The 22,718-nt window shown below is 38.0% G+C and overlaps 1 protein-coding gene across 1 annotated transcript in view; it reads right to left on the bottom strand.

Moving 5' to 3' along the window:
- DOCK8 (dedicator of cytokinesis 8) overlaps positions 1 to 22,718 on the bottom strand; it is a gene marked incomplete at its 5' end in the record, with an annotated part of 53,794 nt that overhangs the window by 27,860 nt on the left and 3,216 nt on the right. Inside the window, 19 exon segments of the mRNA XM_088539841.1 lie at positions 158 to 271; positions 1,857 to 2,006; positions 2,925 to 3,020; positions 3,996 to 4,091; positions 5,913 to 6,088; positions 7,291 to 7,455; positions 8,414 to 8,648; positions 9,708 to 9,803; positions 10,300 to 10,401; positions 11,293 to 11,431; positions 11,768 to 11,838; positions 12,372 to 12,489; positions 18,418 to 18,580; positions 19,727 to 19,820; positions 19,940 to 20,079; positions 20,432 to 20,591; positions 21,427 to 21,507; positions 22,048 to 22,197; positions 22,556 to 22,622. Of these exon segments, the coding sequence (XP_088395967.1) occupies positions 158 to 271; positions 1,857 to 2,006; positions 2,925 to 3,020; positions 3,996 to 4,091; positions 5,913 to 6,088; positions 7,291 to 7,455; positions 8,414 to 8,648; positions 9,708 to 9,803; positions 10,300 to 10,401; positions 11,293 to 11,431; positions 11,768 to 11,838; positions 12,372 to 12,489; positions 18,418 to 18,580; positions 19,727 to 19,820; positions 19,940 to 20,079; positions 20,432 to 20,591; positions 21,427 to 21,507; positions 22,048 to 22,197; positions 22,556 to 22,622 (2,413 nt within the window).

The raw sequence follows: 22,718 nt of genomic DNA on the forward strand, positions 1-22,718 counted from the left end.
ATATCAAAAGAGATTTGAAGTCTCTATATATGCAATAGGAAGTAGAAAACCTACCATGGTCTTGCACTCTTTAGTTCAAAGGATATTGATGAATAAATGGCAAACAGAACAAAACACAAAATGGCTCTTAAATCAAATGCAATCACATGATGCCTACCTGGTTACAATAGTGTTTGATGAGATTAAACACAAATCCTCGGTCCATTAGGGAAAGAAGATCATACAAGAAAAATGCTAGGCTGATATTAATTTTTTCTGCTTGCTCAGTTTCCTTTATTATAAAAAGAAAGAAAAACAATATGCAGTTACGATGTATAGAACTCGTGAAAACACTTTGAAGAATCATTTTAGAATGATGTTTGTGACAGTTCTCAGAAACATACCATGCAATGGGCTAGACGAGATTGTTTCTCTTTTCTAATTTACTTTATCTTGCTAAAATTATGCAGAATCACTCTTGCAAATTATTTCTACAGTTGTTGCTTATAGAAAAGTATATCACAGCAAGGATAAGTTTAGTTGTGCAAATTTTGTGAATGACAACACCAAAATGACATTTGAGGCATTTGTTGTGAACTTCATATGACTTAAATCCTGTACACAAGATTTTTTTCTTTTTAATCTTCAAAAATATTAATAAAATTCTGTATTGGCTCTGCTAAAGGATTGCTAAAATAAATCAGAGAAATTACTGTGGAACTTCAGGGCATCTCCAATACATTGTCAACAGTGTGTTTGAACATGCATTGTCTGTAAAAATCACAAGTATATTCTCTACTGCTGTTCTATGAAACTCACTAATGGCCTTAATTCTGCAGACATTGCAATAGGGTTTACACACATGGAGGTCTCTCACAGTTGAGCTTTTTACACTCAAGCTATCAAATTTGAATTGAGTTTACAGTCCATAAACATGTGCCTATCTTACGAAAATACTCTAAACTATTAACTGCTTTCAAAGCATTAGTTTCAAGCAAAACCTACAAGTTTTTTTTTTTTTACTGTAACAAACTTGATTCATACGTCTTTTTTAAAAATAAGTTGTTCATACATAATTAGACATTCTGTGCAAATCATTTCTCTGCTTGTGGCTAGCGCAAAGGAATGGCAGATGATTAAGCAAAGGGTGAAGCTTCAGGAACAGCTCCGTAAGTGATGGCGACGATGACTTCTCCCCCACTTCTATGTCCACCTTGGCCCCTATTTCTGCTCTGTGGTAGCCCAGCGGGGCCTGTGTGAAGAGCTGGATCAGGAAACTGCCTTGGTGGAAAGGTGGCTCAGCAGGAAGAATTCCACTGGGTTTAGGGTTTATTTCCTGCCTTTGAGCTTCAAGTGACCAGTGTCTCCTTAAGAAAAGCTGGAGTCAGACTGTGGCTGGGTTTTGCAAACCTCAGAAAAAAATCAACTTTCTTATTCAATAACCTCACTGCAATTAACGAAGCCAAATGTGGAATGAAATACCATACTGTAGGAGTGGGGGTACCAATAACGGGAAATAAAAGGAATGTATCATACATGGGCTGCAGTTTGATGCCCTGGCATCAATAGCCAGAGGCTATTCCCACCTTTCCGGTCTATAGGAGAGACTGTTCCCTGCTATGCTCTGTCTTTCCTTTGCAGTGCTGTGTAGTCATGCAGTGAAACAGGCTGAGAATATGGTCTTTATAAAAACAAACTGTTTGCCAGAGATGCTGAAGACTATCCCTCACATCAACAACTCTTATTTACAGTATATAGGAGACTACAGCCTCAGTTTTAGACTTGAGATCCTCCTGAAGGTGAAGTGGGACTAAATATGGCTCAGGGCAACACAGGGTGACCAGCAAGGAGCCACGGTAGTTACTTCATGCATTTACCTTCTGAGGTTTGACCAGAAGTGCAGCAATCTCTGAGGTAACCACACTAACTATAGTGGTAATATCATCCTTGAAACGATCAGAGAATCGAGTTCTTCGTGGGTTGTCTTGCTTCTCTATGTTATGGACATACTGAGCCATGCTCTTTATCTGTAAAAAATAGGGAAAAAAAATAAAAAACAAACAGCTGAACCTGAAGTAAATCTGAAGTAAATCTACTGCCTTAAGTCAGGCTGTAGAAATTTGGTTCCCTACTTGGTTTTCCCTGAATGTAACAACTCCCATCTTCTCAGAACCAGTCCTACATTTAGGCTTTATGTCTTTTTCACGTCTACAGAGCCTAAGACACAAATGCATAGAGGCAGAGATCCCTGTGCATGCTCCCTCAGCTGGCTCTACTCTCAGCACTTAAAGTCAGGATCACCATTAACTGTCCCCTTTTTCAGCAGTTCTGAAAATTTGCTCTTTGCAGCATTTGCCCTTCATGATGACAGACAGGGACTGACACTTTTGGAATGAATTCCTTGGCCTCCTGCTGGATGGTTTATATGCTGCCAGTGGAAACTTGTAAGTCAAAACAATTTCCAGTGACATCAGTCATCTCAGGGCTCTGAAACCACGAGTTTGGGAAGTCTTGCGACAGTAGCGTCTGAGAAGACAACAAAAGGTATTTACAGAAAATGGAGGAAAGATGGACCACTAAGGTTTAGTGGTCTTTTGGCCCCTGTTCATGCAATTTATGCAAGACTGCCTGCCTTCACAGGCTGCCACTTGGTGAACTTGGAGAGTTTTCCTGGTGCATCTCTGTTATCTGGGGCTCATGGCAACCTACCCAGGAAACCAGTTGCATAATACAAGCATATCTGAACTATTGGAAAATTCTCATGAGAAGGAAAATCTATGCTTGTTCCACAAGCCCATTTTTATGCAGAATGTAAGCAGCAGGAAGTTCTCCTGTCCTATGGGAGTTGGATGACTGAGGAGATCATGATCCATCTAAATCTGTGGCTGGTGTACCTACTACATTGCATTACCAACATGCTATAAAATAGCACTTATGAATCTTACCAGCAGTTCAAAGAAGAACCAGGCATACTTGAAGACAGATTCTCTCACCATGCCTGTGCTAACCACCATCTGCAGGGCCAGCTCCTCATGGAAATGCTAGGATATAAACACAAAGTGTTGGGAAGAGGCTTCTTACCCAAGTCCCTTACAGTTTCAATCTCCTCCCAACACCTGTATCTTCAAAGCAGGCTCAAATGTAGACCAGGTAAGGGTGAGTGTGGTGAACACTGGAAAATTAGTGACTGGATGGGGATGCATTGACATCCCTACGGTGTATGGTACCACTTGGTACTATACCAAGTGGTATGAACCACTTTTGTGTGGTTCCATAATCCTGAATACACAAGCTGGGAAATACCCATGCTCTATCTTCAACCTGTGGGCTGTGAGCATGAGAGAGAACGATTAAGTTTCTCCATTTTACTGGGATTATGAGCATTTCCATACAGTGCATTTGTGTTTCCAGCAGAAGGCAAAAGTAAGAGAAGGACACTGGAATAATTACAGCAGTGCTTTTACAGAAATTGGTGCTAGGTGACAACACTCTGCAGTTATCATTGTCAAACACAAGATAGAGTTCTGGAAGGATTACCTACTCGATACAGTACTTTCTGTGTTCTTAAAAAACTTCCTGGGAATGCATACTCAGAAAAAGGAAGAATGTCTGGGTTCTAAAAGCTACAAAAAGGAGGAAAGTAGAACATCTTTGACAGGAAAAGAAGAGATGGCAAACATTTCTGAAAGCAGTTTACTGTAACATGTAGAGGCAGGTACCCAAAGACAAACGGCCATATAAAAAGACACAGGCATCAACACCTTGAAAAAGAGATCAGAGGGAGAATTCAGGCAGGCTGCTACTTGTTGAAATCTGTCGTGCAATGGGAATTAAGACTCTGGAGCAGAGGAAGAAACATTCAGGAATGACTAACCCTCTAATTCAATGCCATCACTAATCCCTCACTCAGTAAAACTGCTTAATTTGCTCTCTCTTGCCTGCATCTTCACCTAGGAGTGCTCATTACCAGTGCTACCAAGGGGGGCTTCAGACTTGGTTAGGTCAGTATAGGCTACCTTTCTACTGGATGGTCTTGAGCTTGCACAAACATTTTGCGTGTCTTTTGTTCCTTCAATGTAGAAAGACATCCGACTGGAACCATGATCCGCAGGCTGGAGCAAATGGTCAAAAGAAACACAGAAAGATGTCAATGAACAGAGTGGAAATCAGTAGTGGTGTTTTTGGTTAGTATGTACCAACCAATTCACATAAACATCTATTCTTTCATTCTCTTCTCCCCAACACCCTGTCTGAGAGAGTGAAAAACACCAGAATTAGGAAAGCACAAGAGAATAAAATTTATGCCAACACTGCCATCACGTGACTACTTTCAGCACTGCAATGATCTTTCCAAAGCTTTAAAAATAATCCTTTTAAGGATAGCTGTTATTTAAGTTTATTCAGTGGCTTTGCAATTGAAATTAAATAGTCTAGGAGTCTTCCTTCCATTAAAAGTAATGCCAATTTAAAGGGTGGTGAAATGGCAGTAATCACCCATGCATTGTAAATTGCTACATTTATCAACGTGATGAAGCTGTAATATCAAACATTTTAATTTTGTATTCATTTGAAAAAATAAAGACACCTTGAGCTCTGGTTGTTTTTTTTTTTTTTTTGGACACAGTACATGAGAATAAAATTCATAAAGCTATTAAATGCAAGTCTACATTATTAAAAATTGCTATGGATGAATAAGTTTATCCATATAAACAAATCAAATAAATTGGCAAAGCTTATAAATTTTACTAGTTCTGCCGGTTTAATTTGCTAAAGATAAGCTCTCATTCACTTAGGCTGGAGATATACATGGTCATTAAATACAGAGATGACCTCAAAAACTTTTTCTCACAAAGGGAAGGGAAAGGAAGGGAAAAGGACATGGAAGATGAAATGTAAAGGAAAGGGACAGGGAAAGAGAAAAGGAAAGGGAAAAGAAAAGGGAAGGGACAGGGAAATGGAAATGGAAAGGGAGAGGGAAAGGGAAAGGAAGGGGAAAGAGGAAAGGGAAAAAAAAGTGAAAAGGAAAGGGAAAGGAAGGGAATGGAAAGGGAATGGAAGAGAAGGGAAGGGAATGGAAAGGGAAGGGAATTGAAAAGGGAAAGGAATGGAAAGGGGAGGGAATGGAAGGGGAAGGAAATGGAAAGCAAAAGGAGTGGGGACGGAAAGGGAAGGGAATGCTGCAGGCCAGTACAAGATGCCAACCAGGGAAGCAAAATCCTGCTTCTCAGACATTGCTGTCCTCTCCTATATTGCAATCTGTTAAATTTCTTCTTCTGAAAGAGAAAGGCAGGGGAATTTTGTGTTTCATACAGTGGATAACTTTGGAGAGACTCAGTTGCAAAGTCTACATGTGGCATTTGTACTTTAGCCAGCATGAATTAATGATGCTGCCAGCATACACCATAGCTATTTCTTCCTTTGACATGAAACAATTTTGCATGAAGCAGAGGCTCTGTGATGAGGAAATAAAAAAAAAATTACCAGGATAAATTATTAGTGAATTTTAGGAATAGTAATTCACTTCCAAGGAGTTTTTTTAACCCCTTTTAGAAAAAGAACATTTTCTCAGTACAGTTAATAGCACCACTTATACACTAACTCCATGACAGCTAAATTAACTCTGCTGGACACTCTAGGATCTAGTATGAGCAGAATCCAAACCACAGGAAGACAAGTAATACAAGGGACCTAGAAAAAACAAATCCCTTTGTGGAACATCTAAACTACAAGCAGGGAGTCCTTATCTCTTACTGACTGCACTGATGACAGGTAACAGAATTTAGCAAAGGGATTTAAGATGTGCACATGCCAAACCAGATACACAGCAAATGCTTCTCCTGCAATGTGTTTACATGAGGCAAATCCAATAACAGATTTAGATTCTTAGCCAGGTATGGGGCCATAAACTTCTTCAGATACTTGAACCCTCTTACCTTGGACGACATGATATTTTTGACCTCCTCATCAGGGGCAGTCTGGGTCACAGTGATGTCCGGATTGCTGCAGCTTATCACCCGGCTCTGCAGGAGCTTATTCCCAACGGACACCGCGGAAGTGCGGCCAAAGGTGTAATATCGGGACTCTGTCAAACCGGCACCACTGCCCGCACCTGCCCACGGGGAGATGTTCAAACTGAGATTAAGGAGACATCATTGAGACACACATCACATCCAGCACAGCTGGCTCGGTGCTGCTGCAGCAGCATGGAGCTCCTGAAACTCTCACCAGTTGCTTCCTTAAAAATTTTCATAGGCATTGAATAGCATAAGTTTTAGGATTCCACGGGGTAATTACACATATAGTACTAAAAAATGAAGAAGGCTATCTAAGCTGCAGAACTGTGACAACAGTTCTTTCTTTCATCAGCTCTTTTTCATTTGTTATTAATTAAGAAAAGACTCACATGCCTAAACACAAAACTCCAACATCACCTTCAAGGAAGACAGAGAAGGTGGGACAGCTATCAGCAGGAATATCATTAACTGTTTACCTAGTTTCCAACTTCCCCATGCACAGTGTTTTTCCAGGATAAACTATTTTCAAGTGTAGGCAAACTCACAGATTTCTGCAAACCCTAATACCAACCTAAATGTTCTTCAAGGAAACATATTGAATATTTGAAAGAGAGAAAAGCCTTCAGAACATTGGTTAGCACGGCTATAGCACAGGTGCTTGGTGGTAACGCATCTAAGGCAGGATCATACAAATTCTTAGACTTAAGCACCTGTAAAATCTCCTCAGAGTTTAGGACTATGAGCTGCAACAGGATTTCATTCTCTAATGGCTTCCCTAAAGCAATGGAGAAATTGGCAGAGCTTGCTCCTATGCCACTTGGTGGTAGGTCACTTTGCAAAGAAAAGTTTGCTAATGTGCAGACCAGTGAGAAATGGGCATCTTAAGACCATTTTAATTTCTAGAGGAAATTTCTCTTAAGAGATGCTGATTCAGGAGATGTCTCATTTTCATCTCCATAATGCTACAATATTCTACATAACCACAGGTCACTTTCACCTGTACTGTGAGAACTTTACATCTTAAGTAAAGTGCTATGAGACCGAGATCATAGGCAAAAGTTCTTGTTGTTCTGCATTGAGATCCTTGGCAAGAAGATGTGTGGAAAAGTGCTGTGCAGGAAAAGCATGCAGCTTGGGACTCCAAAGTTTTGTATTATTGTTTTATAGGATAATTCCCTAATCCCTCTCCTCTGAAGCACCATACTGAGTAGCTACACTAGGGTCTAAAGCCATCTCCTTCAGTCTAAGAAAGTACTGGAGGAAAAAAAGTCTTTTGCAACCATTATCCTGATATTACCTAGTTTGGGTACTTCTCTTTGAGGGTCTGGCAGGCGAAATATATAGTAGACATAGGATGCCAGGAGGCAGCTCCTCCCATGCTGATCTTTGCTCAGGCCTTTGCTGTTGTGGAGGCTGTTCACTATCGCAACCACAGACTCGAAGGCAAACTGTGAGAAGTTGGCTGAGAAACAAAACGTGAGCATTAGTCTCCACAGCGCATGTGCAACATAATTAGGTCAGGGCACTCCTTGTACCGACATGAACTAACTCATAGATGCTTTTACGCAGCCCTTAACAAATTCACAGTTCTAGACAGGAATTGTTATATCAGACCAAACCCAAGGTAAGCCAGTATAGCTCTTCAATATAGTGACTGGCTTTGACCCTATCACTCAATGATAATCTACCACTTGCAGCTACGGAGAAAGAGGCCCCAACTGTTACTGACCACTTCCTTCTAACCTTTTTTACAAAATATCTGCTTGAAGGATACTAAGATATGGGATATTGATCCAGCTGACAGAGTAAATATAATTTTACAGGCTTTTCTGCAAATATTATAGGAGATGACAAGTGTGGTTTACCATAATGAGCTAGGAAATAATGATACCATATAATGTACTGTCCCTGAATATGCCTTGCCTCCAGAGTTAACATACCTGATGGGCAGTTGGCACCTTTGGTAACTGTGAAAAACTTGTTTGTATGACTAGACCTCTTTGTTTCTGTGCTCATCCAAATCTGCCTGAAGATGTATCATATACTCTTTGTGAAGAGGGTACTGTGCAGTCAGCAATGTCAGTTCCAGAATAAGCAATTTTGCCTGTTTCCTTGCAAGGCAGGTAAATTCTAACCCAAGTTAAACTTCTACCTAGTTTCTGACTTACATATCTAGACAAACAACACACCAGATTTTAACATATATCCAACCTGACTCTGAGAAGGGGAGAAAAGGAAGAACTGAGTTAAGCCTGATTAAGCTGTGCACCAAAAGTGAATCTTCAGAAGCTCTTTTTTTTCTGAAATAGACTACCCTAAATACCAAATCTGAGTCTGGAAATGTAGCAGACATATCTATAGTTTGTTTCTCTAGCTTGCTTGTACAGTAGATTTACATATAATCAAAATAAGGTAACTACCTGTCTGGCCTGCTATGACCATGGGCTGCACAGCCAGTTGGAAAAGTTTATCTAGTATCAAATGCAAAAACAAGACTAGAGGTTCAAGGCGGGAGGAATTCAACCAGATAATGCTGAGTTTCAATTCATGTTCCAGTGCAGCCTCTGTAATCTTCTGGTCCATCACTCGGATGGGGAAGGTCACTTGGCTCTCCAGAGAGTGGCACAGAGTGAAGAACTTCTCCAGGTGATTGTCCTGCAAATACAGTGCACTCACTGTTGACAGAGTTGATATACTTCATCCTGCTGCTAATCAAACCTGATTCTCCCATCTGATGGGAAGGAAGAACATTTTATCCTTCTTGTATTAGAGTGGTGGCTAACTCCGGAAATCAGTTTTTAAAGCAGCTGCTACACATTCTGTCTGTTTGTGTTTGCCTGGTTCTGGTTAATCTGATTAAAGCAGAAAAGTAAAAGCTCTCAGTAAATTGATTGCTTCATTTCAGGAAAGCACAGTTCTTTCTCACAAAACTTTGCCATGTCATAGCTTTACAGCCTTCCTGCTAAGAGTCTTACCACCAGCTATACAGTTATTTGCTTATGAGCATGCCCCACTTGTACCTAAAAAGCATGTTGCAAAGGGGTGATAGACCTGCTCTACGTAGGGTCTCCAGCTGCTTGGACAAGGTTCTCAAGGCTAACCAAAAGGATAATGAATAGGAGATGCAGTAAATCATGAGAGTCAAAACAAAACAAAACTAGGGCAACAGTAGGAAGGGGAAAGCACCAATTTCCAATCACTTTTAAATGATCAGAATCTTATGTTTCTCAACTATCACTAAGTTTCTGTCCCGCTCCATGTGGCACTGATGGCTAAGTTGCCTGAAGCACTTTGGGAGTGTAACCTGCTCCTGCTGGAGAGGAGATGCCTCCATTGCACTGCAGATGTGGGAGTGTTATCTGAACTAGCCTTGCAGGCCAGAACATGCAGACTGCAGAAAATGGCACTTTGCCATGCCAATATCCCTCAAACAAAGTCCAAGCAGATCTCTGTGGAGCTGAGAGGACACCAGAGTCTGTACTGCCTGCGGTGACCTGCTGCTAAGAATGTCCATGGGCACATTTGAACCAATGGGCTTGACTCACTGAAGGTAACAGGTTCTTTTTAAAGTTGTAGGATGGTAAAAGTCTCTTAATTATTTTCAAAACACTGTGGTCTCAAATGTCTCCAATTCATAAACCTCTTAAGTCAGCCTACATCTCAGAATTCCCTTTGAAATGAAACTACATTTGCATGACACTACTAGTGCATTACCTGTGCATGAACAGATGAAACAGCTTGCACTTCAACGTCAAAAACACCCTTGTGCCCTTCAACCCACTTAACAGGCGGTGTCTGTGATGGAACTTTCTGTGATTGATAGAAAAGAAGAAATGGCATCGTTATTTTTCTATTAAAAATAAAACACAAAGTGTATTCACATGGTGTCTATAGAGTATTCATGCTGTTCACTTTATTTTAGGTACCTAAATTCAGTGCAACATAGAGGATCAAAGCTAGGCATCTTCTTTATCTCTTAGGCTGTATGGAAAGAACACGAGGTGTTGAAGGGTGAAATTCAGAAGACATCAGTTGGATGCCTAGCGTACTGTGAATATGCCCCTTCTGATAGGTTATTTCTACGGTTTTCAACTCCTAAAGTGCAACAGAAGTTAAAGGTACTCAATTTCAATGCCGTGCAATTTCAAACCCTCTGAAACCCTCTGTTTTCTAACATAACAGAATATTAAAAACAATGGCAGTAACATTTTACTCTAGAATTCTCCCCACATCATTAGATCTTAAAATAATGATGATTCTGTTTTACATCAAGAAAATACTATCTATTTGTGATTTTGTGTGTTACCTCAGGAGAGTGAATTGAATAGTGGGCTGGCAGCTTATCCAATGCAACAGGAAGGATATAACGTCCAGTTTGAAGGCGATCATTTAAAAGAATTGGCAGCCACTGAAACAAATGAAGAGAAAACACAGTGATATTCATGGCTGTATATGATCACAGCTATTTATCTAGTTTGTTATTTGCCATCAACAGAACAACTGATGAGATATTGATCAAAGCTTCCCTGCTCTAACTCATTCGAAAGTAATTTCTTTGCATTTTAAATTCACCCATAGCTACTGTAAAAAAAAAATACTACTTTACAACCTATCCCTTTTGAAGAAACCAAACATTGAGCTTTCATATCTAATATCCTTTTTTCCCCTACTAAATCCCATCATAAGGATTTATTAGAAACCACCTACAATGGGTTTTATTAGAAAAATCACTTATCTTGAATAGACTGATCTCTCCGGCATGGAAGCAAGTCAACAGAGTTAGGATAACAACCTTTTGGTCATTGTCACCACCAGAATTAAGGCCAGAATAATCCATCAAAAGTTTGGACTGATATTTATTATTACTTTTTTTTTTCTTTCATTCAAATTTGAAAGAGGCTGGGTATTCAAGTGTCACAGAAAGATTTCTTAATTAGTTAAATAGAAACCTGAAAATTAAATTCAAATCTATGACAAGTCCTGCTCCTGAAGTACAAACAACTAGGTACTATACTATAAAGCACTGACTCTGTAAAAACGTACAAGTTTTACATCATCTGCTTCAGGTGAACTCATCAACTTCAAAGATACCAATATGAATTTACAGGACTAGTATCTCACATCAACACAACTGATACCTATATTTATGAAATCCTTAGGTGTAATGAACGCTCGTGTTTTTCTATGAATTAAGACCTTCTTCTGATCTTGATATATTACACTATAATGTGATAGAATATATCATGATGTATTATATAAACAGAAGGGGAATATGTAACAAAATTCTTGATAAACTTACTGTATATCCCACAAGGGTTTCTACAGATGCTCCTTGCTTTGGCTGGCAGCTGATGTGATAGAATGTGAACAGTAGATGATGCTTCTCAGTGAGTCTTGCTGGCAGTTTAATTTTCACTTCTTCATAAAAGTCGGGTGACCTGTTTAAAAATATGCCAAATGCATTTCCAGTGAAAGTAGGAGACTGAGCAACAGGCAAATTCACAAAAAGATTTTTAGGTGCTGTAGTAATAAACACAACAGAAATCCCAAAAAACAGTCTCAGAACCAAAATAAGCAAATGAGCTGTGTATAAATATGTTTGTGTATACATATATATATATATATATACACATACTCTTTTTTATTAACTATTTACAGATTTAGAATAGAAAAAAAGGACAGATACACATGATAACAGCTGAAATGTTTTGGATATTTCCAATTTCTATACTTTCAAAACTGTCTAAGTGTAAGAAAATGATTACAGTACTTACTTGTTATGATACGTAACAGCTGTGTAAATTTCTTGCACAAATTCTGGACCAGAAGATTTCCCAAAAATTATCTGTATTAAGAAGAAAAGACAGCAATGAAACTCAGAGCTAAAACATTGAATTGCCATTGTCTTGTATGAATTTTAAGACAGCATCTGCAGACTGAAAATTACCCTTCAATTTTACCTTAGCAACGTGAACACAAATGGCATACTACTATAATCTTCCCTATGCATCTTTCAGAGCAAAACACAAATCAAATGGAGCTGAAGTCCTTTCTAAAGGCAGCGACTATTTTGTCTTATCTCCTACAACCATGAACTTAAAAGTGAAGTATTACAGGAATAAAAAAGTGATAAGCATCTTAGATATTACCACATCATCTTTATTTAAATGTTAAAATGTTAAATTAAAAAGTTTTTTTTAAGTGTAAAAAAAATGTAGAGTGTAAAAACTATTTTTATGAAAGCTGTGTGACTACAGCCTTCTTAAGACCCCACCAGAAGCTGTGGTGATGTGAAGTAGACAGTGAGGAACGCCTTCATGGCCTTCCTCAGAGCTGCAAGAGAGCGGACGTCTGGACGGGATGTTCAGTGCTCATTACCGGCATTGCGCAGGTGGGGTCTTCGCCACACATGAACTGGATCTTGATTGTAATGTTTCTTGCAGAAGCTGGTCTGTTAGCAAAATTCAGCCTTTGGGGATAAACATAGAGGAGATTTCTGGAAAAAAAGAATAGGAAGAATAAAAGAGGTGAATGGCAAGTGCTTGCTTTTCCAAACAAAGTGTTCAGAAATCTAGCATCTTGCTAATTTCTCTCCTTCTCTGTAAATACCACCTAGATAGTCAAAGCTTTCAAAAGTACATAAAGAAAAGGCTAGTTCTTACTGAGGCGCATAGAAAAAAAATACGCTTTAGGATATTTAGGATTCCTCTGCGAAGGCAGTCTTCTTGTCTCTCTTTTTTTTTTTTTTCTTTGAAAATGTGGAAAAGCCACTTGGACTTCTTGGTAAGGGAAAATCCAGAGCAAAAAGGCTTAAAGCAATTGCCATTATTGTGTGAGAACAGAATATACTTTTGGTATAATTTCTTTATACCAAAAGCATCAGGCATCATCAGGTTAAGGTATGTCCTGAGGTAACATCAAACATATCTCCAGTTTGAGTAGTGAATCACTACATGAACTGAGCTGGTGGGAACCTCTACTTTTCTTTAATGAAGAAGAAGAAAGGGAAGCTAAGAGGTTGTCTTACTATTTTCTAACATAACAATGTTGATCTGGCCTTAAACTTCACTAAGACTTGCACTCAAAAAGGTGGCATAACAACCAAGTCACACAACAGATGCACATATGTACACACCTTCAAACACATACAAACTTTTGGTCTAGGTCTATAGAATGTCATGCATATATCTATACAGTGCAGCCTGGATGAAGACGTATTGATGGATTTTCAGTGACTTTTGTTTTGTTTTCACTCTTTCATCAGAGAGCTATTGTCTGTTTTGTAGTTGCTAGCAAAATAAATCTTATAATAACCAGACCTTCAATTCAAAGATTTCTATTGTAAAACAAAGAAAACTTCAAGGTACGCTGAATCTATGATAATCCCTCAATTCAATTAGGCCATTTCATTGCCTAATGGTATCGTTTTTTTCCGATGCAGTTTCAGAAGCAGTCTCATATGAAAGCAAAGAATGTGTCAAACAAAACTCATAAGGCAACGGAAATTCTAAATCTGCTATTCCTAGTGACAAATGAATATCTTTGCTTGATATAATGAAAAGGAAGAACCTCTCTGGAAAGCAGCTCACATCTCAGCTATGAAGCATGATGTTTTGAAAGAGCACAGGTATCTGTCAGAGAGGTGAAAAAAAATCTGCAAATAAACCCAACAACTGAAGTTCATACACTCCTAGATTATAGCAACCAAACAGCTATCTTTTTAGTTGATTGCGTTGAAGAGTAATATCAATGACTTGAACAAATATAAGTGAGATTTTAACGTATAACTCTAGAAATTGACTTTAGATACACATTGTTCATAATGAATGTGCATAAGGCTTTAAAATAAAGCATGCAGCTTTTATACATGGACAGATCACTGGCCTTGGAGAGGACCTTTAACTCCTGTGGTATATGTATTTGAGTTTAGAAGGTTTCCCAAGTTCTAGGTCCAAGAATCCAGTTAGAAGAATTAAAAGCCAAATCTGAAACTTCTGCTCCAGTGAAATCTATAGCAAGCCCACAATTTTCATAAGACCAGAATCCTGATTATGTCCATTTTATGCCCTGTTCTCCCAGTCTAATATAGGATACCTACTCTTGCCTTCTTGATAAAAGGAATTAACTTGGTGTTGTGGAAGCATTCTGGCTTCCAGTAAGAAAAATAACAACTACTCATGGGCTTACCTCACCTTACATGTCTGACTGCCACAAGCTACACACAAAACTGACTTGTACTTATCACAGAAATCACCTCTGCACCAAAATGAGGGGCAGCTTCAGTGAACATTGCCATCAAACCTGTCACTTTGTTTTCCAGACCTGGAAGAACCGGAGTTGGTATTACTTACTCCCATGGATCACAGTTTGACAACACACCTCTCTTCAGTTATGGAGCCCAAGCTACTTTACCAAGCACCACATGCTAGATGAGTCATACATGTCTTAGCAAAAAAACTAGCATGAAACTTATAATTCTGTTTGTTCAGACTAGTAAACCCCCTGCCTAAAACATTTTTATCCCTTCCTAATACATTTTGTTCCTTACATTTTTAAAAGCAATTTCCATCCAACCAATTTTCTACAAGATGATATTACAAAAGGCTAAGTAAATGTAAAAAATATATTAGTAACCTTCACTGAATTATGCTTGGTGGAATGACATAATAAATGAAGATTGTTATAAATAGCACATCTGTCAGAGATGAAGAAATACATATGGGTGAGGCTGTAAAACCCATTTGTTGCTTCATGAATCTGCAGTCCAGGAAAAGATCTCACCAGCTTCTATAAATGTCCGTGAGCACTAGATTTTACATTTAGATGTTACTTGAGATGAAAGATACGTAAAATCACAAGCTAACTGAGGGCTCTCTGCTGCCAACACAACCCAGGAAGCATTCTTTCAGCAAGCACTACACTGAAGTGTCATAGCTAGAGTCAGTTTTGTTCATGCAGTTCCTCTGACCTTGCTTACATGTGTATTAAACCTGTTGGCACTGAGGAAGAACAGGGGCATACCTCCGGGTATCCTGCACAACTGGGTGACTCTTGAAGCAGGAAGAAAGGGAAATGACCACGAGATGTTTCCTCATACTGCACTGGGAATGGGCACAAGATCCAGTGTTGACTGGAATAACTACACAGTTCTTTAAAGGCTTAGCTTTCATCTAGGAGATAAGGAAAATCCATGTTTTATTCTCAGAATCTTAGCTCAGTGACTACATGGTGATCATGTGCCATGGTAGCATGTTTCTGACTCTGCCCTAATTCCATCAGTGTAGTTTCTTATGGGAAGTTGTGAGCAACACTTCGCAGAAAGCACCGTGATGGGAGAGCACAGGTATGTCCAGAATGCTGCTGTGAGGGTTTTGTTTTAATGGTTTGTGTTTTGTCATGCCAAAGTCATTTCTATCATAGTAAAAAGCAGATAAATTTAGAAAATCTTCTCTGAAAACTAAGAATGTATCTTAATGCTCAGACAGTAGAGAGTAAACCTGCCCAAGAAGGGCTACTGAAGGACATTTATGCTAAGATATTTGCTGGGAGGTGGAATAAGTTAATTGGTGCAGAAATTAAGGCAATGGCAAGGTAAGAGCTCCTCCACCAACAACACACAGCGTGGAAAGCAGTGCCCTTGCTGGTGTCCTCCTTCACCAGCTCAGAGCAGGTCCCAGCAGCTCTTCTCCCCAGCTGAGGACATATTCAGATTAAATTCCTCGTTTTCAAGAATAGAGATTCCTGCACCACAGCACACAGTTCACCCCCAGGAAGGAAGCGTCAGAGGTTCTTTATTCCATTACCCTCTTAAAGACATGGAAGGACCATATGGCTACTTTGTCTTCTCCATATCTTTTGGGTAGTGTATGTAGAAAAAAATGATGATGGGCACAGAGCAGATGCTGCCATGACGAAAATAACAGGGAAAAAATATACATTAATGTACCAATTGCCTTCCCTTAGCCCAAACCAGTCAAGGACAGGGTAGAATGAGATAAGCCAAAGGCAAGACCTAGAACTGACAAAGGAGGATATAGTAAGTTTGAGCACAACACCAAGGGGCTTGCAATTAAATGAAACAAAACAGCAAGAGAAAGCCCACCTACCACCAAAAATCCCTTAAACACCAGTTACTTCCTCCCCAAAGAGCTGACATCTGGATCCTGACTAAACTGAGTTACTGCTGAAGTGATGGGACGTATCACTGTTCCTCAGAACCAACATTTCACAGTGGCAGCGAGTGGCATCATATTCATTTATATTTCACGAGAAAATAAAAATGATAAACTAATTTAAAGTTATGTGTTTTTTTCCGATTAGGAACAGCAGAAGTCTACTGACATATATAAATCTTGGAATGTTTTGACATTTTTTCAGAGAACTATTTTTTTTAAGAAATGCATGTACATAGCAGAAAGAAGAGCTCAATTTCACAGTGCACGAAGGAGGTAGGCTAGCTGATCTCTCAGGCATAAATCAGAAATATCATCATTTAAAATAATGGTATTACACCAGGATAAAAACTAACAAGTACCAAGTTTAAAGATTATAACAGAAGATTGTGCTTCTCCTTCTCTGCTTCACACAGGGGAAAGTTGGTCTTTACAAAATAAGACCTTTTTTTCTCTGAGAAGATTCTTACATGGGGTGAAAGTAAAAACATTTTATTTCTTCTAAACATCCAGGAGACAAATGGTAGGTACATATTTCATAACTATTTTTTTGTACACACATGGAAATATTATGCCAGCAAGAACTAGTTAGTGTGTGTACTTGAAACTTTCAGTTATTTTCTACATACAATCATTTCTCCCTAGCATTCATGGTAATTTATTAATAGAAGATAGTGATTATTTTATCCTTTTAAAAATCTTCTGGTATCTATGGCACCTGTAAATAAATCCGTCTTGTAGACTTACAATCAAAACTTAGGAGTTATTAAATCAACTGTAAAATGCTATCAGGCCATGACAGTACCTCAGTTATGATTAAATGTTAGCACAGTGCTTTATGAAGACAGAATGGTTCTGTTTTTCAGACTAGAGGAAAAAGAATAAAAACAACATAAAATACTTCATAAATTTTCTATTCAAGTTCAGAGGGTTACTTTGCATAAATTAGTTAAATCTCAGACTCAAAATGCTATTCACAATGTATAGAAGTAAGCAAGGAGAATTGCATGGCAATTTAATTACTTAGATATATTGCCCTATATTACACATCTATAGCTTTGTGCTCATCAAAATAAGCACTAAACGGTGCTCTAAATGTGCACCAAGTGAGTGCTTTTGGTGGCAAAAGCATGTGAGATGTGGCCTGTGGCAAGAGATCACCGCACTAGCACAATAATTTTTTTCCTGAGCTCCATATGCTCCATATGCTACTATTTCCTGAGGGTTGCAAGGCTGCATCCACAAGTAGTGGAATTTATTAAAAATTTCTGTCAGCAGCTCTTCTTTCTGGCCCCAAACATGTTCTTAGTCACAAAGCAGCAAAAAATAATCCAACGTTTCTGTATTTTTCCATCATCCCCAGCATCCTCCTGCTGTCCTCAAAAACTGAGACCCAAATCCAGGTGTGACCAACAGCCACGCTGAAGTCCCTGGTTTCTCCTGAAGGTCTGGAGCATCCCCCCAGATTAAGTTAGTCTGTGATCTCCAGGTTGACAAGTTGTACTAAGCCCCTTGTACTTGCGGGAGAGAGAGGAGGAGTACAGTAACTAAACACATCATGAGATACATCTCAACCCCTTTTGAATTACTGCTAGCTAGTTATTATTACTTCTATTAGGTACTGTTAATACTGTACTACACACAGATGTTGAAACATAATATGCTATTCATCCCTTTGCATGTGCCAAACCACTAAGAAATCACATGAATTGTTTAGGTCCATACTGCTGAATACTGTGGTTTTCTTGAAACAACCAGCACTGAACAGACTTAATAAGAGGTGTGACACAGCCCAGAGGGCTGGCTCGCAGTGAAAGAATGCACAGACCATCATATTATCTCTTTAGATACTCGGAAAACAGTAACAGTAACAGTAGAACCCCTCCAGGACAGACATCTACCAGAACTGTGAATGTTAAAAATATTTAGAGAATTAATATTAAAAAAAAAAGGGAAAAAAGAAGAGAGATTCATTGTATCAAGCCCAATGAAAGTTGCTAATTCTTTTCTGGATGTTTTAGAAATACTTTGCAGAGGGCAAGATAACTGGACTGGTAAATACAACAGAGAACATACATTAGGGGTCCTACCTTAAAATGGCTAAAAAGATTAGATCATTAGCCTATTACATCACCTTTAACATTTTTTATTTTATTTTTAGTGTCCACAAATCTGCAAAAAAAAATGTACCTATGCCGCAGCTAGTTTTGAAAATGGATCTTAGGAATGTAAAGGACAATATTATTTATTACCTGTAAGTGGTATGGGGAACATACACTTCTCTAACTGGGAATTCCAAAATCTCTTTGTGAGGGCGATTACGATTTTCTGGAAATGGCTTCACTGGTAACAATTCTGGTGTCAGACAATAACCAAGGCCTTCTGGAGCTGGTGAGATCTCCACTTTAAGTGTTCCTTTAAAGAAAGGAACCAAAAATATCAAAAATAATCAATGTATAGTAAATCAGAATGAAAACACAGTTAAGGTTATGAAGAAATACTGCAGAAATAAGAACTGAATCTTTAATTTGAAGGCTGTTAGAGAATGACTATGCATTTAAAGAGAGACACATGAAATAATGTATAGATAACCTTACACATCTAGCTGTCTACATAGTTCTCTACACCTACTTTCTGCGAAGTCAGATGAACAGGAAAGAAAGAAGGAAGAAATAATTAAGATATGTCTTTCATGAATGTAACTCATCCATAAGGTAAAAATAAAAAAAAAGTCAAAGTAAAGACAGAGTTCAGTCATAATACAGTTTTTTCTCACTCCCTACACTGATTCCACTCTGCTTTATCATCTGACTATCTACGTGCTACCCTCCACAAATACCAGGTTTGCAGCAGGCAGCAGTTATAAAGTTAATAATAATAACATTTATCTATGCCTAAATAGACTTTCAATTTAAATGTTTATTATGATCAGTGGAACACTTTATAAGAACCTAGATGCATCAGTTTTGGCAATCAGCCAGGAAGGCAAAACAGCTTCGCACTGTTTGCTTTTGGAGGTTTCTTTACAGTCCAGAAGTGCTAGAATTATACGTAAACAAAAAAAAAAAAAAAAAAAAAAAGTCAGCTGGCCCAGTTTTTGAGGAAATACTATCTCAATACATCTCCTGGATTTAGGAACATTAACCCAAATTAAAGGGGAAATGCATATACATTTCAATCTCCTCTTTAAAATATGATGGATTTTAAAAAAAGAGTGGAAAACAGCAAGGTTCTTGGAAATCGGTTTTAGAATTATCCTCCTCAAACAGTTTGAATGATAATTAAAATTTGTTTCAGTAGATACACTGGGATCTAGGGAGCAAAGCAAATCATTCTAGAATATAAATCTCCTCATTTGCCAATCATTCAAAAAACTAAAGCCATAAAAAACCTGTCTTCACATAGATACTGAGAACCTGGGAGGTTCCATAATAGTACAAATTATGGGCCCAGAAAGCAATGTTGTTAAATTTCGTCTTTGGAATTTATAAAGAAATTCAGTGGAGACAGGTATATACATCCTTTTCATACATCCTTTTCCAGCCAAAATGAATTCTTTACCTGGTAAAGTCTTAACTCTTCTCTGCAAGGCAGATGATCTTTTGAAATCGGCTAAAAATTTGAACAGATCTTCATCGCTAAGCCTGTCTCCTTCCTATCAAAAGAAAGACTAAAGTCAGTACTGCTGCAACAATACTCCATTACAGAACACAGTTCACACTACATGGATGAATAACATCTTAGGTAATAAGGAAAAAAAAGAGCATCCTTTACCTGTTTAAAAAAGGTATTGAGGGTCAGAGACACTGTTTTAAAGTTTGATGCTGGATAATTGTCCTCTGAGCTGAGACTCCTCTCAGAGAGTCTCCTTGCATGTAGCAGTGTTGCTCTTTTGTCACTTATTGATCCTTTCCCTTTCAAAAAGAAATTATTAAAAACATCAACTTACTTTTACACAGTTTCCATATAAGACTGCAAGAATACATCAGAAATCCACAAGTTCCCAAGAACTTCAACAGACCCGGGAGGGCAGCTTAAAACTGCCTACATGTTACACTACTTCCATTTAAGCCTATGTAAAATTATATTAATTTTATATATATTATATTTATATATATATATATTTTATATATATTATATTATTATATTAAAATTATATTAATAACAGAATACTGATACCAGAGTGAATGACAGTTTATTTCCTATGCACAGAACAAACAAAAAGTCATTTTATGTTAGTTAGAGTAGTTTAAGTATTAGTATTACCATTTAAACCTTCAGTTTCTGGTAGTTCTCGTTCAAGTGTTGAAACATTAAAGAAGTTTGTAAGGCTTATGGGAATCCAAGCAAATGGCATTCGGTACTTCCCCAGACGCTGACAAAAGGACTCAGCTTGGGTTTTCAGTTTTTCAATCTTTTCTTTTGTCTAAAATAAAGAAGAAAATAATCAGGGTGTTAAAACAATCCTTTCTTTTGTGTCATGTCCATTATAAAGAAAACAATGAAAGAATACATTTTCAGTTGAATAAATAACCTGCCTAATCGGTCATGCTTTTCTGCTACATTACTGCCAGGGTCATAGCTGTTTTGATTTATACATTTGCCTCTCATTTCTTTCAACACATACATCTTCCTTATGTGACAGAAGAATGCAGATCTTTTCCCAGTGATCCTCATGCCCAGCATGAGCAATCACTATAAAATATTACAATATTATTAGGTGCTATTTTGTTCATCAGATACAGAAACAATATTCTGCTGAAAGTGATATTTTAAAGGTGAGAGATACGTGGGAGTCCAGGAAACATTATCAGTCTGCTCCAGGGAGGTAAATGACCATGACTTCCATAAGCAGAGCTCGCGTTATTTTAAGATGACAGCGCTGAACTGGCCACACACACACTGCCTCATGTTATTTGCCCGTGGAAATCAGCACTTCTCTGAGGTACAAATATCTGCGCTAACTCTTCTTTGCTCAGCCCTATCTTCCTGGAGCACTGGCTCACGGCTTTGTCAGTATTGATTCCCAAAAGAGGTCAATAACAAAAGTGTACCTTGTCTTCTCGTGATTTCCTCCTGCCAGTGACAGGAATCAGAGGGCATGTTCCCCATGTTCGTACATGAAGATTTTCACTGAAGACTTTGAGACTGAAGACTTTCCTAATGTTCTGAGGACTCTGTTCTCCTGCAAGGGGCTGCTCTTTGTCTATTTTTCTCCTGTTCATGCATCCTTTAACATAAGCACTATGGCAGCTACTTACCTTCCCGGTCTCACTTTCCTTAAGAACCATGTAGGGTTCTGCACAGTCCCCAATTTCTCCTTGCTGAAGAACTTTTTCTACCTACAAAAAGCAATAAGGTAAAACATTTACTAAGGTAAAATAACACCTAACGTTCCCTTTCCAGTAACATGGAAAAGTCTGCTTAAATTCATAACACAGAATTCTTAAAACTGTATTTATTGGGTAAACAATAACATATCTTTTCCCGATTTTCTATCATTGACAACAGTCAGTCAGATAGTTATGCATTTTTACTGAAATCAGGAATATTCATACACTCCAAATGAAATGGTAATTCATGGCTCAGGATTAAATAAAGCTATGCAAATTCACTGAAATAAAGCCAAAAAGCCTTACAAATGCAACTCAAAATTTAGAAAATGGCCTACTGACATTTTCTAAATCACCCTAGAATATAGGGTGTCAATATAACTTGTTGGCTTGTCAGTTTGTCACACATCCACAGGTAGTGAATACCTACACATCTACTACATTTATCAGAATAAATCATAGGTACAGGAAATCTATGTTGGTCAACACCATGAACTCAGGTATAGCTAGGAGCTGGAAGAACGGTGTTGAGATAGCCTTGTAACATACCTTTATTACTAGGTAGATATCAGATGAGGGATAAGTGACAGAAAATACTGCAGATCTTGCCTGAGTAGATAAGTCAATGGAGGTTGTATGGGAACGCAAGAAACCTCTTAATGAATCAGGATTCAGGTCACAATGAAAATTTTCAGAGATCTTGAAAAGAAAAAAAAATTGCAAAACAATAATGCATCAAATATTATTTTAAATTAAGAAAAAAGTAGTTACTAGAAGTACAAAACATAAAATTGCAAACAAGCAAAATTCTGAGTAAAAAAAAATCCTGGGTCAGACTGCACATGTGCAAAAGTTGCTTTTTTTCTGTAAATTATTCTAGATTTTTACTCCAGAGGCAAAACCCCAAACCAACTGAACAAAAACAACAGATAAAAACTAAACACAATGGAGTTTTCATATGGCAATGAAATTCAGCAGAAAAACATATAGAAAAACATACCATTATTACTGCATTATTTGTAGGTTGTTATTGTCCATTGTCCTAGCGCACACTTACCTTTTTTCTTTCTTTTATATCATAGAGAGCTATGCATGCAAACAAAGGTTCAATCTCTATATCAAACCTGTTGAGGAAAGAGACACAGCACATCGATTAATATTTCACTCTTAGTACTCTATTCAATAAAAAGGCTATAGATAAATGGACAATAAAAGAACTG

This window comes from Tinamus guttatus, unplaced genomic scaffold, assembly GCF_059628265.1.
Source record: "Tinamus guttatus ecotype Peru unplaced genomic scaffold, ASM5962826v1 Tinamus_guttatus_pri_ptg000050l, whole genome shotgun sequence".
In the NCBI taxonomy this organism is placed as follows: domain Eukaryota; kingdom Metazoa; phylum Chordata; class Aves; order Tinamiformes; family Tinamidae; genus Tinamus; species Tinamus guttatus.